The 15418-nt window shown below is 56.6% G+C and overlaps 1 protein-coding gene across 5 annotated transcripts; it reads right to left on the bottom strand.

The window, feature by feature from the left end:
- Positions 1-8884: 8884 nt before the first annotated feature.
- On the bottom strand, positions 8885-14163 carry STOML1 (stomatin like 1). 5 transcript variants are annotated; one of them, XM_040969520.1, is made up of 7 exons: positions 14003-14163; positions 13158-13264; positions 12587-12736; positions 12265-12468; positions 10689-10863; positions 10118-10351; positions 8885-9836 (listed from the first exon to the last, which is right to left on the bottom strand). In XM_040969520.1, the coding sequence occupies exons 1-7, from the start codon at positions 14133-14135 to the stop codon at positions 9643-9645; spliced, it is 1197 nt and encodes a 398-aa protein (XP_040825454.1). In that variant the 5' UTR covers positions 14136-14163; the 3' UTR covers positions 8885-9642. The 5 variants fall into 5 exon arrangements, with proteins under 5 accessions (XP_040825454.1, XP_040825455.1, XP_040825458.1 ...); XM_040969521.1 differs by having other exon boundaries at positions 10118-10348; XM_040969524.1 differs by lacking the exon at positions 10118-10351.
- Positions 14164-15418: the final 1255 nt, after the last annotated feature.

The following is a 15418-nucleotide window of genomic DNA, read 5'->3' as shown; positions in this document are numbered from 1 at the left end:
GCAGGCCAGGTCGGTCAGGGTCCAGGAGCCCTTAACCCTAACCCTGGGAGGGGCCCCATTCCAGGAAGCAGAGCGGGGTTGGGGATGGCAGAGCCTGCAACAAGGGCAGCATGAAGGAGCAGGGGTCAGCCAAAGCCACATGTTTCAGGGTACCCTGTGAAGTGGAGTTGTGGACCCAACTCCCAGAGGGCAAGAACCAAGAGCACAGGAGCAATGGAGGGGCTGTAGGGGCTGGGCCAAGCTGTCCCCTCCAGACCCAGGGCCCTTCCAGGGACACAGTCCCCAAGAACAACCCCGGGCCAGTGGCTACCTGCTGGCACGACCCTCTGAGATGAGATCTCTGGGGAGGGGCTTCCATCCGGGTACTGGCTGGAGAGGGTAAGACAGCCATAACATGCGGGTGGTGGTTGGGTTGCCACAGCAGCCCCCAGCCTCCTTGGCAGAGCCATCTCAATGGGGCTTCTGGGGGGTTGGCCAGGGTTGGGAGCTCCCCCAGACTCTCCTTGCCCTGCCTCAGCCATGCCGTGCCCCTTCCTCTGGCCCTGGGAGTGGCCTAATATCCCCCACCTGCTCAGAGTACCTCTCCCCCAACAGGCTGGGCAGAAAGCAAAGCCCAGAAAATGCCAGTGAGAGGAAGGATGAGGAAGGGTGCTGACTCCTGGGTTTTGAAGCAAAAACATTTCAACTTTATATGAAAGCTAATTCCAGTGCTTATTGGGGCTAGGAGGCAGTTTTTAAATAATTACATATTTCATTTGAAAGTCAAAGAGAAGGGCCTGGTGCAATAGCATAGCGGCTAAGGTCCTCGCCTTGAAAGGGCCGGGATCCCATATGGGCGCCGGTTCAAATCCCAGCAGCCCCGCTTCCCATCCAGCTCCCTGCTTGTGGCCTGGGAAAGCAATTGAGGATGGCCCAAAGCTTTGGGACCCTGCACCCACGTGGGAGACTCAGAAGAAGCTTCTGGCTCCTGGCTCTGGATTGGCTCAACTCTGGCTGTTGCGCTCACTTGGGGAGTGAACCATCCGACAGAAGATCTTCCTCTCTGTCTCTCCTCCTCTCTGTGTATCTGCCTTTCCAATAAAAATTTTAAAAATCTTTAAAAAAAAAATCAGAGTGAACAAGAAAGCTCCCATCCATTGGTCCACTCCCCCAAATATCCACAATAGTCCGGGCGGGGCCAGGAGCCTAGAACTCCATCCAAGTCTCCCACCACATGGGTGGCAGGGGTCCAGCAACTTGGGCTGCCTTCTGGGGTGCAAATCAGCCTGGAGCTAGATGGAAGCTGAGCAGGGACTCGAATCGGCATCCATGTATGGGACGCTAATAACACTGCAGATGGTGGCTTTAGCCAGCACGTCACAGCGCCGGCCTCCCAAATTTCCAAGACAATCTGAGCGTGAGTTCTCCCAGGCTGAAATGGAAGGTCATTGTAGGATGATTTCAACTACCCAGGCAGACACCGTGGGAGGGTGGGGGACAATGACACCCTCCCCCTGCATCTGACAAAGCCTCACTTGGTGTGGATGTCCAATGTCACTCCTGGCTCTCCTGGGGGGTGGGGACGGGCTCAGGGACCACTCCCTGCTCAAGGTGACGCACCACAGCCCTCTGCATCCCAGAACTGGGCCAGGCCCGCCCTGGAACTAGACAACTGGATGTGTCTGGGCTGTGGGGACACCGTCCCCACTTCATGGGAGTCTCGTGTGTGTGTGTGCGCGCATGCACGTGTGTGTGTGTCCACAACCAAAAAACACAATAAAAAGCCGAGGCCCAGAGCGAGGTATGGCTGCTTGCCTGATTTGCACAGCTGATAATTTGTCATTTCTTTGCCTCTTAGGGGGAGCTGTTGACCTTGCTTTGCTCTGCTCTCAGAGGTCACTCTCCCTGCCTTCCCCCTGCGGGGCGGCTCCAGAACATCCAAGCAAATAAGCCAAAAATCCCACTGTGTGTTTGCTCCAGGCTCAGCGCAGGGGGCCTGCCCTCGCTGAAGGTCCCTGCATGTGGCGGCCACCAGGGGGAGTAGGATGGGACTGTTGCAGGAATAGCGGCTGGTCCAGCAGGGGTGACGTCAGCTTGGTTCAGATCCAAGGCCTCTCTTGGCGTTTCTCAGAGGTGGGTCCAGGGGCAGTTTACATGCAGCGAGAGCCTGAGACGCAGCCATCTGCCCACCCCACGGCGCACATGTGGAACACCACCCCCTCCAAGTACACGACACTGATGTCCCCGCCCCCGTGCCGGGCTCCTCTTGCTGTCCCTAGGCTAATCTCATGCCTTTTGTCCTTTCTCCGCGTGCGTTTCTTAAGTTCATTCCATGATATACGGATGAGTCAGTTGTAGAGCTTGCTAGGATATGTTGATGCTGTAACTCACCCACACGGTGTTCAATGAAAAGACCAAGCTAGCATTCTCATTGCCTCAGATACTGGTGAGAACATCTGAAATTTATTCTTGGTTATTTAAAAATATATATATATATATTTATTTATTTATTTATATCTGAAAGGCAGAGCTACAGAAAGGAGACAGAGAAAGAGTAATCTTTTACCCGCTGGTTCACTCCCCAAATATCCCCACAGCCAGAGGTAGGCTGGTCTGAAGCCAGGAGCCAGGAGCTTCATCCAGATCTCGCATGTGTGGGTGCGAGGGCCCCGGGGCTTGAGCTATTTACCACTGCTTTCCCAGGTGCATTAGCAGGGAGCTGAATGCGAAACGGAGCAGCCGGGATTCGAACTAGTGCTCAGATGGAGTGCTGGTGCTGCGGCTTGAGGCTTAGCCTACTGTGACACAGTGCTGGCCCCTCACATTGGCTTTCATCTTCATCTCCCTAATGACTACCAGTGTGCTTGTTGGCCGTCCCAGCCCCGGCCTGAGGACGCCGGGGCCCAAGTCCTTGGCCCCATGTAACTGCCCTGTCGCCACCGAGTTGGGAGAGAGAGGATTCAGCCCCATCCTGCTATGCTTTGTGTTTGCAAATATTTTCCCACTGCTTGCTGCCTTTCCCATGGTCTTGCTGGAAGTGCCTTGTAGAAAAGGTTTTGATTTCACGGAAAGCCACTTTACCAGCATTTCCTTTTCCTCTTTATTTACGGAGTGTGCCTTTTGTCCTGAGGAATCTCTACCCAGGGGCCAGCGTGTGACACAGCAGGTAAGTCTGCCACCTGGGAGGCTGGCATCTGTATTGTGTCCTGACTGCTCCACTTCTTTTTCTTTTTTTTAAGATTTACTTCTTTTTATTGGAAAGTCAGATATACAGAGAGGAGGAGAGACGAACAGGAAGATCTTCCATCTGATGGTTCACTCCCCAAGCGGCTGCAATGGCTGGAGCTGAGCCAATCCGAAGCCAGGAGCTTCTTCCAGGTCTCCCACGCAGGTGCAGGGTCCCAAGGCTTTGGGCCATCCTCAACATTCCCAGGCCACATGCAGGAAGCTGGATGGAAAACAGGGCTGCTGGGATATGAACAAATGTCCATATGGAATCCCAGGCATGCAAAGTGAGAACCTTAGCCACTAGGCTGCGGCGCTGGGCCCGGCTGCTCCACTTCTGATCCAGCTAGCTCCCTGATAATGCAGCTGGGAAAATAGCGGAGGATGACCAAGTCCCTGGCCCTGAAACCATGTAGGAGACCCAAAGCGGTGCCTGGCTTTGGCCTGCCCAGCCCTAGTCATTGCAGACCTTAGGGGAGTGGGCCATCTGATGGAAGATTTCTCTTTCTCTCTCCCCTTTCTGTGTAACTCGGTCTTTCAAATAAATAATGCTTTAAAAAAAGAAATGAAGCAATTTCCTGAACAAGGTCACAGAGGTTTAATTGCACCCTGTGATTGTTATGTTGCATTTTGCTTTTCACTTAATGAAGATATTTCTAATTGTCCTAACTTCCCTCCTGAACCCCAAAGTGGCTTCACTTGGGGTGTTGTTTGATTTCCAAAGTATCTGGGGATTTTCCAGATGGGCTTATAGTCTCGTGTCATTCCGATGAGAGCACTCTGTGTGATGCCATTGTTTTCCGATCCGTTAAGATTTGATTTAGGGCCCAGAACACAGTTTGTCTTGCTGAAGTCCCACACACCCTGGATGAGGAATGAGAGTCGGCTGGCGCTGGGTGGGGCTGATACAGCTGGGGGTTACACCGAGGGGACCCCGCCTGTCTGCGCCCTGGGCTGGCTCCCAGCCTGCAAGCCCTGCAACCCCTACCCCCAGGAAGGCTGTCCCAGGGTTCACGTCTTCTTATGCAGTTATTGACACTGGAGGGTTTTGTTTTAAGTTGAAAGACTGAGTTACACAGAGACAGGGTCTGAAGGGTGCACCATCTTACGGCTTCCTGGGGTCCCATGGTGTCACTCCTGCAGGTGACAGTTACCCAGCCCCTGCTAGGCTTCAGGTAGTCAGCATGCATCAGCCCCTTCAATACCAGGGGGTTGGTGTTGCGGCATAGCCACTTAGGACACCACATCCCATATCCCTGTGCCGGGATAAACCTCTTTGTTTTTTTTTTTTTTTTAAGATTTATTTATTTATTAGAAAGTCAGATATACAGAGAGGAGGAGAGACAGAGAGGAAGATCTTCCGTCCGATGATTCACTCCCCAAGTGAGCGCAACGGCCAGTGCTATGCTGGTCCGGAGCCAGGAGCCAGGAACTTCTTCTGGGTCTCCTATGCGGGTGCAGGGTTCCAAGGCTTTGGGCCGTCCTCGACTGCTTTCCCGGGCCACAAGCAGGGAGCTGGATGGGAAGTGGAGCTGCCGGGATTAGAACCGGCGCCTCCTGGCACGTTCAAGGTGAGGACTTTAGCCGCTAGGCCACGCTGTCGGGCCTAGGGATAAACTTTTTAAAAAAATCTTGAGAAAAGCAGTAGCCAGTGGGATGTCGACCACAGCAGTGTAGAGCGTAATCTGTAGCCAGCTCTTCCTCCCATTTTCCCTCCCTTGCTTCTTTTCTGAATGACAGATAAGGACAGAGAATCTCCCAGAACCCTCTTGCCAAAACCAGTAGCCATTCAACCCAGGTCTCCCGACTACTCAAGCTACCACCTGTGTCTTCCTGGAGCGCGCATCAGTGAGAAGCAGGGGTGGGCAGTGCAGCCAGGAAAGGAAGCACAGCACTGGAATGTGGGATACAGGTGTCTGGCCAGGATCCTGTGGGGACCCCAGCCCCATGGCCTAGCTTCTGGGGAAGACCCCACCAGCAGAAGCCCCTGGGGAGAGGGGTTGAGCATCGGTGAGACTCTAGGGAGGGCCTCTGTGGTCCCTTCTGACCACGTGCCCATCACCGCCTTGTGCCTCCTGGTCCTGCTCTGTCCGTCTGGAAGATGCTCTGATGTTATCCCTTGAAGCTGGAACCGTGAACCTGGCCAGCAGCGAGTACCCACCCACCCACACAGCCCAACCTCGGCCTCCAGGGCAAACCCGCGTTGCTTTCCCTGCACTGTTTTTCTGGGGAGGCCTGCAGAGAGGGCTTACCTTTAAGACCCCTAGGAGCAGCCCAGTGGTTGGGTTTTATTGTGATGGCTTCCTTCCTTAGGGCCTGGTGCAATGGCTTTCCTCATCTTGTAAGCAGCAGGATCCCCATAAGGGCGCCGGTTCGTATACCGGCTGCTCCACCTCCCTTTCAGCTCCCTGTTTGTGGCCTGTGAGGCAGTAGAGGATTGTTCAAGATCTGGGGACTCTGCACCTACATGGGAGACCCGGAAGAAGCTCCTGGCTCCTGGCTTTGGATTGGCTCAGTTCCAGCCATTGTAGCCATTTGGGGAGTGAATTAGTGGATAATCTTTTCCTCTTTCTTTCTCTCTGTAAATCTGATCTGCCTTTCCAGTAAAAAGAAATCTTAAAAAAGAAAAGAAAAATTGGGCCCAGCAGCATGGCCTAGCAGCTAAAGTCCTCACCTTGAACGCGCTGAGATTCCATATGGGCGCCAGTTCTAATCCCGGCAGCTCCACTTCCCATCCAGCTCCCTGCTTGTGGCCTGGGAAAGCAGTCGAGGACGGGCCAAAGCCTTGGGATCCTGCACCTATGCGGGAGACCTGGAGGAGGTTCCTGGCTCCTGGCTTCAGATCAGCATAGCATCGGCCGTTGCGCTCACTTGGGGAGTGAATCATCGGATGGAAGATCTTCCTCTCTGTCTCTCCTCCTCTCTGTATATCTGACTTTGTAATAAAAATAAGTAAATCTTAAAAAAAAAAAAGAAAAGAAAAATTGTCAGTCAAAAGACATCTGGAGCCTGGGGCAGGGTCCCAAGGCCCCCGCCCCTTGTCACTGTGTCTCTGCCTACTTTCTCTAGTTCCAGGACCCCAATCCCTTCTCCTTTTCCTCTCTCCCGTTTGTCTCAGCTAAGGAGCATCTGACACAACTCCCACTTTCAATACTGGCCAGTGCAATAATAATGTGAATTTTATCTGAAAGGCAGAGAAATATGCACCGATTTTTTTTTCTAGTCTCTGGTGCATTCCTCACATGTCCTCAACAGCTGGGGCTGGGCCAGGAGCCAGGACTTCCATCTGGCTCTCCCGCATGCATGGCAGGAACCCCAGAACTTGAGCCCTTGCTGCTGCCTCCTGGGGTATGCGTGTGCGGGGAGCTGGATCAGGAGCACATGTGGATGTGGGACATGGACGTGGCGGGTGGTGGCCATGCCTGCTGGATTGGATGCAGTTCTACACCTGGGTCCTTGTGAGAACAGAAGCAGGAGTCCACACGGAGATTTGTCCGGTGGCCATCAGAAGAGCTCAGCAGCGCAGACTGCAAACCCCTCGGGTGTCCATCAAGAGTTGCAACCATCTGTCCTATCCTACACCCAGCCGTGACAACCAACAGACTGCTGCCAGTGTGGTGGCACAGTGCATGAAGCCCCCACTTGCCACTCAGATGTTCCAGTACGGAAGTACTGGATCGAGTCCCAGCTGTTCCACTTCCAACCTGACTCCCTGTTAAGGTGTCTGGGGAGAGAGAAGAGGATGGCCCAAATGCTTGGGACCCTGCATCCACATGGAAGACTGGGAAAGACCTGGAAGAAGCTCCTGGCTTCACCCTACTGAGCCATGTGTGAGCTGCATGTGGGTGTGGACCAGCCATGGCTGGGCTGAAACATACAACAGTAAGACCCAGACTGGGTTGAAGGCCAGTCAGGAAAAGCCAATGTTCCTGATGGGAAGGAGGTGGACTAAGCAGGGCTGGCCCATGGATCCACTGGCTATGCACGAGGTCTGGCAATGGGAGAGATTCTGATGGAGGAGCCTGGGCAACTTCTCTGGCAGGACACAGACCCGGCAGGTGAGTGCAAGAAGCATGATAGGAAACAGCCCAGAATAGGCCATGGAAAGTTACCCACTGGCATACAATTGGCAGGGGTTGGGGGCAGACCAGGCTGAATCAGTTCACATCATCCACTGGCAAATCCAAGCACCAGAACAAGAGTGTGGGTCGAGCCAGGTTCGGTCACGACAAAAACCAGTGCACAATACAAAATGCCAAGGTGAGGTGACCTGTACCAGATGTGACCGCAGTGCCCAACCAGCATACGTGAGAACCAGGAAGGGAGGGTGTGGAGCTGGCAGGAGGAATAAGGAAGGCCCCCTGCCGGACGGCTACTCCCACTGGAGAGCATGAGCTGGGATGGGGGCAGACCAGACTAGGCAGGGCTACAACACCTGTGGGCCTCATGTGGACTAGATCAGGGAAAAGCCAGGCTGGGCTGACTGTTCCTACTGGTGCAAGCAAAAATTAGAGTGGGTGAGTGTTGGTTGGGCTTAGCCGCATCATCAGCTGGCAGAAGCTGGCACTGGGGGCTCATTCTGTCAAGTTAAACCACAAAACCACCTGGAGAGTGCATACTCTGGGAGTGGGAGTGGCCTAGGAAATAGTGGGATCCTCCATCTTGAGTTACAACTCCCACTGAAGGGCACGAAAACCAGGACAGGGGGCTGGGCTGGCTAGACAGAAAGGTACGCACCAGTATGTGGGTGGGCTGGATAGTGAGGCAGGTTAGGTTGAACTAGGCTTCAATGTCCATTGACATGTATGAAGGCTGAATGGGATGTGGGACAGACTGGACTAGTTTGCTACACATACTGGCAAACCAGGATAGGGTGGGAGACTAGGCTGCAGCTCCCACTGGTTTATGTGAGGGCCGAGTGTGTGCTGGGCAGAATCGGGCTGCACTGCAACACCCATTGGTTCCAGTGGAAGACAGGTCTGGAAGCAGAACTAACCCAGCAATTGCAACCACCAGCTGATTGGGGTGATGGGTGATGGACTGTGCCGGGCCCTGTACTTGCTAGTACACACAAGAATCTGGTTTGGGAACACATCAGACAAAGTTTCTTTGGGGATCTCCCCAATCGGACTGCTGGACTCAGAACCCTAACCAAGAAAAGACAGAGGACAGAACAAGTCAGTCAACTACCTCAGCCATGTGTTGGCAGCAAAAAACTGGGCAAATGGAGACTCTATGATGGACTATGTCAATCAGTGGATTCTTCAACGACCTCATCGTGCTTGTAGTGGCGAGATTTGCAGCAATTCATAACTGCTGAACTATCAAAACCTCTTGAGCAAGAACCTCGGAGCATGCCCCACATCAGGGACCTGGGATGGGTGGGAGACTGGGTGAGGCTTCCCCCTTTATCTTCCCTTTTACCCAAGATACATGACGTAAACAATGTGAAAATAATAGTCTTACCCACTTTCCTGTAGTCCTTGAACCTTTTTGCCCTAATCAACCTTGTAAAGAATGTCAAAAAATAAATAAAATTAAAAAACAAAGCTCCTGGTTTCAGACTAGTCCATCGGCCATTTGGGGAGTGAATCAGAGGGCAGAAGCTCTCTCTCCCACACTCTCTATAACTCTGCTTTTCAAATAAGTAGATACATAATTCTTTGGTTTTTTTTTTTTAATCATTCATGGCCAATGTGGCTTGTACAAAATTCAGAACTCTTCCCTAGGGAGCCCCGGCGCCAGCTGTCCCTCACAGGAGGAAAGGGAACGGCTCACTGCGGTTTTGGCATTCCCGACTCTGGGAAGCAAGAGCTGTTCTTCACCTGGTGCGTGTTCCCAGCCCCTCTCCTGGCCTGCCTGGGCTGGGCAGGTGTGAAGCTGCTCCTGGCCCCAGACCCTCTTCTGAACATGCCCCCAAGCCCACTCTCCCTTCCTCCTCCTCCCTCCTTGGCCACATGTCGTACAGACCACATTTATTTATCCAAGGTTTCCACAGGAACACAGGGCCTTCCTACATGCTGCCCTGGCCAGCTTGTTGGGCATGCAAAACAGCGCTGGAAGAGGCGTCGGGGTGTCCACTCTGTCCCGTACCCACCCCCAGCTGGGGTCCCCTGGGGCCCCTCAGAGTTCGGGGCCTTAGCCCTGTGTCTCAGATGCCCACACAGGGACAGTTGCCATCAGGCTACGTACTGTGCCTCCCACCTGTCCGGTCAGGTGGCCAGCGGGTGGGCGTGGCTCACCTCCCAGGTCCTGCAGGACAAGAGCTGGCCCTGAGAACCACTGGAGGCTGGTGAGGTGGGCGGGCTGGGCTCAGAGTTCCTGGCGGTCGCCTCTCCAAGGTGCAGAACGATTGGCAGATGCCGTCTCCTCCTGGAGGCCCCCGTGGCTTGCATCCAGACCCAGGGCCTGGGCTGCAGGTCTCAGTGGCTGGGGCTGCTACTTGAGGGCCCTGAGCACGGCCTCCAGTTTCATGGCCACCGCCAGGTCACCCTTCACCTTCAGCCGCCCACTCATGTAAGCCCCCAGGGGCCGTAACTCCCTGCACAAGAGGGCCCGCAGATCTGCCTCAGTGATCTCCACCACCACGTCGGGCACACCATCGGGCACACCGCGCCCCACCTTCCCTGGGCCTGTGGAGGAACGGGAGAGACAGCTCTGGCATATCCCATTGGGCGAGCTGCAGGGCACACATTCTTTGACCACTCAGTGCCTCAGGCTGCCCATCTGTGAAGTGGGAAGGCACCCAGGGTTCGGCACAGAGCCAGCCATGTGCTCTGGGTCCCTGCTAGAAGAGACCTGGCCTGAAGACTGGCCCTGAGCCCGACTACCCAGGATTCACCCCCGGAGTGGGCAGGGACCTGGGTGGGTCCGAAAAGTCTCTGGCAGTGGAGGTGGAGGTGGAGCACCCTACCTGTGCTAAGGTCGAGGAAGTAGATGCTCTGGGTGCCACCCGGCAGGCCGATGTTGAACTGGTAGCAGGCGCCGACCTGGCTGACCAGGGCCTCGGACAGGAAGGGCTGCAGGGCAGCCAGCAACCCCTCAGCCACGGGCAGCTTGGGGCTGGGGCTGGAGCTGGGGGCCTGCGGGGCCTGCGGGGCCTGCGGGGCAGGCGGTTCCACTTCACTCACCATCTCCAGGGTGTCTTCTGGGGAGCAAAGCATGGCGGGGTTGGGTGGGGTCACAGTGTGCTCAAGGCCAGGGTTGCCTTTTGGGCAGGGAGCAGGTTCCTCTTCTATCCCCTCCAAGCCTCGGTGGTACTTCTTCCTGTTCTGCTGCCCTTTACACTTCTGCCTGAACCCTCCCCAAACACTGTGGCTGGCATCCCCCGTCCACCCAGCCTCCCATGCAAAGTTCTTTCCAGTGCCTTTCCTGTAATTGTGGCTGCCCTCCCAGGGGATGCAGTCAGAGCCCTGTAGCCGTGACCTTAGCTCTGGCCAGCTATACCGTGGGTGTGCCTCCCTCCTTCCGAGCCATGTCCTCACCTGGCCCCGGGGGAGGGGTGCCTGCCCCCAGGATGTGCAAGGCCAGCTGCTGGAGGGTGCTGTCTAGGCTGGGCCCGGCTGGGCTGTCCTGTGGCGGCTGGAGCACTGACTCCACTGCCAGCTCCACACGGTCTACCTCCAGCCCCCAGGCTCTGGTCACGTCGTTCATTTCCAGCTACAGGTGGGGAGGTGTGGGGGACAAGGGAGCCACTCGGGTCAGCTGGAGGAGCTGAGGGCAGAGATGGGGGGGGGCCGTGCAGGAGCAGAGGGAGTGGGAAGGGGCCCTGAGTCCTAAAGGGTGAGAGAAGTAGCAGCAGGACCAGGACAGTGACCTGAGAGGGAGGCCAAGGCTGTCCCCAGGGGAGGTGAGGGACCTGTGGGCCAGTGAGACAGAGATCCCTGGGTGGGCTGGCCACGGTGTGAGCTGCCTCGGGTCCACAAATCTGGGAGAGGCAGGGGAACCTTCTAGAAGGACAGGGGAGGGGAGAAAGCCTGCAGGTACCTGGGGAACACATCTCTTCAGGAAGCAGAGAGAATAAGTAGAGGGAGGGAGGGAGCAGCCAGAGGGAGGAGGTGGCGTTGCACCTCCAGTTTCTTGAGCCCCTACTGTAAGCCCAAATGCTGGGAGCCACTGGGACCACAGCTTGGGTCTGCCCAGGAACTGCATCCAGCTGGCCACTGGCCAGTTCATGTGCTTTGAGGCTGCAGGGACCTCCAGGACTGGCACTGACCTCACTCCCTCCCTGTCCTTGAGTTCCAGCACCCCTGGGGAAAGCTTGTCCCTCCACATACCCCTCCACCCCTGGACATGCTGGCAGCAGGGCTGAGTGTGGCTGCCAGGGCTGGGCATGCCGGTGTGTGACCACTTCCACCTGGCCAGCAGCACAGAGTTGCAAGGTGCTTATGGGCCCAGCCCTTCAACACACACACATGGACATACACAGACACACATGCACACAAACAGCAGGCTGAGAAAGAGCTGGACATTCCCCAGGCCCTTTGCCCTGCTCGTCACAGAGGGTAAGACAGTCCCCAGCCGAATGCCTGGCTCCAGTCCTGGTCCCTCCACTTCCAACCCAGCTTCCTGCTGATGCCCGCCGGGGGGAGGCAACAGGTGATGGCTCCTGTCCTTGGGCCGCTGCCACCCATGTGAGAGACCCAGATGGCAATCCTGACTCCGCGGCTCAATCCCAGCTCTTGTCCTCGCAGGGAGTGAAGCAACGGATGGAAGATTCTTTGATTGCCTGTCTCTCTCTCTCTCAAATGCAAGAAAAATCCAAGAAGGGAAATAGAAAAACAGAAAACCACAGAGACGCCCCCTGCCTGCCTGGTACTTCCGGCCTCGGAGGGTAGGGCCCCTGGAGGAATCCTGAGGCATCACAGCAGGGGAGGTGTGTGGGCCTCAGCAGGCAGAGGCATGGCTCTGGGGGTTCCCAGGGGTACAGCCCCCCCCTTCACCTGCCTTGAGCCAGCCATGCCCAGGCTCTGGCCACACTCTGAGGGTGCCACATAAGGAAGCAGACGCCCCAGTATCGCTGCCAGCCCCCGTTCACCCCTTGCCAGGGCGCTGCCTCACCAGGAGCTGGTCACTGATCTTGAGCTTCTCCGTTTGGATCTCCCGCAGCGGCCGCTTGAGCAGGGCCTTGGTCATGGCGCTCTGGGCTGTCATGCGGGTGGCTGTGTTGAGGTCCCTCACGGTCATCACCGACAACACTGGGTCCCGAATGTGGAACTGCACGTCGGAGCCCACGGACAGCAGGGCCCCGTCCTTGGAAGCCAGCTGGTGTTACAGGGTGGGAGTGGACACTAGAGGGCTGCACAGGACCCTCCCACCTCCTCCCCTACCCCACCCTGACCCCACCGCTTCCACCAAGGTTGCTCTCTGGTAAGCCCCTGACCTTGCAGGGAGGGACGCTGAAGGCTCGGGTGCGCAGGTCCACCCTCTGGAAGGAGTCGATGAAGGGCAGCAGCAGGACCATGCCCGGTCCCTGGGGCGTGCGGAGCCGGCCCAGCCGGAAAACAACCATGCGCTCATAGGTGGGCACAATCTGTGCATGGCAGCCAAGTCAGGGACGGGAGGTGATCAGCCCAGACTGGCCAAAGATGCCCATCCACCCATCCATCTATCCAGGGCCCCTCCTCCTGGGCCTGTCCCTTGCCTCGACAACCAACAGGCTCCTGGGAGACACTCTATTTGAAGTTCCACATGACTCATGCCAGGTGACCAGCTGTCCCCGGAGTCAGCCAGGGAAGGGGTTGGGCTCTCCAATGGTACCCCTAGCCCGTCCTCTGTCCTTCCTTCTCCCCTCTGTGCCACCTCTTGGCCTAAGTCAGGCACCACCTACTGGGCCCTGAACAACCCCCCCCAAGAGGGTGACCTAGTCAGGACCTATGGGCATGGCTGGCTCCAGTTGGGGTGGGGAGCCTTCCTGGCTCCCGGGCACTGGAAGTGGGGTCAGGAGGCCTTACCTTCAGGGCAAACCAGCCGGAGATGGGAAAGGTAAACAGCAGCAGGAGGAAGCCCAGCAGGCTGACCAGGCCGTGGCAGAGGCAGGAGGGCCAGCTCTGGGGCACCTCTGGGGGCCAGAGGAGAGGCAGTTAGGGAATGCCAGCAGGTGCCTGGTCCAGAGCCCCTTCAGGGGGTCCTCCCTGCTCAGGGCCACCTGGAAGTGGTTCCTTGCCTGCAGTGTCCCTGTCCTCAGGCAGGTTACAGCTGGGATGCTCTCCTCCCCAGGGTCCAACGACCCCTTATCAAGCCTTATTCTCTACTGACCAATGGTGCTGAGTCTGAGACCCACACACAGGGTGCTGCTCTGCCTGGACCGAGTGGGGGGCTGACCCACTTGCCCAAGGCAGATGGCTGCCTGCCTGCCTGCTTACTCACACCTGGCCCCGGCCAGGGACACTCCATTTCTTCTCCACCTGCAACCCACAGGGGGGAAAGGGGTTTCTACCACCAAGAATCATTTCAATCCAGTCCACCAGGCTTGTGGAGGACAGGGCTAGGAAGCCCAACTGGACAGCCAGGCAGCCCTGGCATCCACCTGTCCAGGGAGCCCCCTGGGCTCGGGGACTCCTCAAGGCAGACCCAGAGTGTCCAGAGAAGGGTCCGTGTCCAGGCTGACAGGCACCTGCCTCTCCCCCCACTCTCCCAGGAGGGCGAGGCAGGCCTCCAGGGCACACCCTGCCTTCATGCATCTTCATCAAACACTGGCGGAGCTACCCTCTGCCCTCGGGAGCCCTCCTCCAGGGCGATTCCTGGGAAGCAGAGGGAGCCCGGGCATGCATGCATGCATGCTGGACGGCCCACTCACCAGCTCCCGGCCCCACGCCGCCCCGCTCCGGTGACCAGCAGCCTTTCTGTGAGCCCAGAAAGCCGAAGCTCGACTGCTGGAAACGGTCAAAATCCCCCAGCGGCAGCGCCCGGTAGCCGGACCTGCCCAGCATGGCTCTGGCTTGACAAGGGGGCGCGGCCAGCCCGGTCAGCCGCCAGCCAGCCCCTCACTCGCCGGCCCCGCCCTGCCGCCCGCCGCCGCTTCCGGTTTCACCGGCGCCCTCCTGCACTGGATTCTGCAGTCGCACAGCGCCCCCGAGCGCTGGGAGGACCAAACTGCGGACCTGGCCTGGGGGGCGTGGCCTCTTCCTCTTGGAAGTCAAGATTTGCACTGCTTGCTTGGAGAGTGGTGGCTTAGGCATGTCTCTCTTGCAGTAGTTTCTGCAGATCCCCAGAAGTGAGCTGGCTTGCCAGATGAGCACAGTCAGCCGGTCGCTGATGGCGTTAGCGTAGGGATGCTCTGTTAGGCAAGGAGACAGACGCTAGCCTAAGTGTTTGATAGGGGCCCAAGGCAAACAAAGGCAGCTATTCTGGAGACCTCAGAAGCACATCTTGGAAACAGCCCAAGTCTTACTTCACCCCAATTACTTTACCAACGGTCTCACCCTCCCTGTCGTCCCTCAAGGAAGATGTCTTGGGGGAGTCTGCTCCCTAGCCTGGTGACACCAGGCGGTAAGACCTTGGCAGAGATTTCACCACCAGCAAACACTTTGTCCAGGAGAAGTGGAAGGGGCTGGAGCAATGGTGGGGAGACCTGGACTGCATTCCTTTCTTTAAAAAAAAAAACATTTATTTATTTGAAAAGCAGTTACAGAAAGAGTAGGAGAGACAGAGAGCTCTTCCATCCACTGGTTCACTCCCCAAATGGTCGCTGGAGCTGAGCTGATCTGAAGCTAAGAGCTTCCTCCAGGTCTCCCACGCAGGTGCAGGGTCCCAAGAGTCTGGGCTATCCTCAACTGCTTTCCCAGGCCGCAAGCAGGGAGCTGGATGCCAAGTGTGGGAGTGGCAGCCATACACCACCCCCACACAGGTAAGATGGTACAGCTGTGGTGGTCTTTACAGAGAAGTCACCACACAGGTATACTGAATGTCTTCATTTATTGGCAATCATGCACATGCTTATTATATAGGATGGGGCAAGAAAAACAATCCTCAGGGGAGCAATAGCAATTCTATAGGATGGGTATAAGTACATATCATGCATGACAAGCCTAGCCAATCAGCTTAAGGTCACACATTTCTCTGGCTGGCACCGTGTGACCTGCCCACATCCTGAAGTTGTTTTTAACAGAACAGCTTACCAGAAAGAGTGGATGGAGGAGGGAAGTACCTTGGAATCCCTGGCCTCCTGCCAACCATGTAGGCTGCTGGTGGCCTTGAGGCTTGGTGTGCCGGG

The sequence above is a fragment of the Ochotona curzoniae genome, unplaced genomic scaffold (assembly GCF_017591425.1).
Source record: "Ochotona curzoniae isolate NIBS_2020 unplaced genomic scaffold, NIBS_Ocur_1.0 scaffold_4701, whole genome shotgun sequence".
NCBI lineage: Eukaryota > Metazoa > Chordata > Mammalia > Lagomorpha > Ochotonidae > Ochotona > Ochotona curzoniae.
Note: the sequence above shows the minus strand (reverse complement) of the source record. Positions and strands in the feature narration are given on the sequence as shown.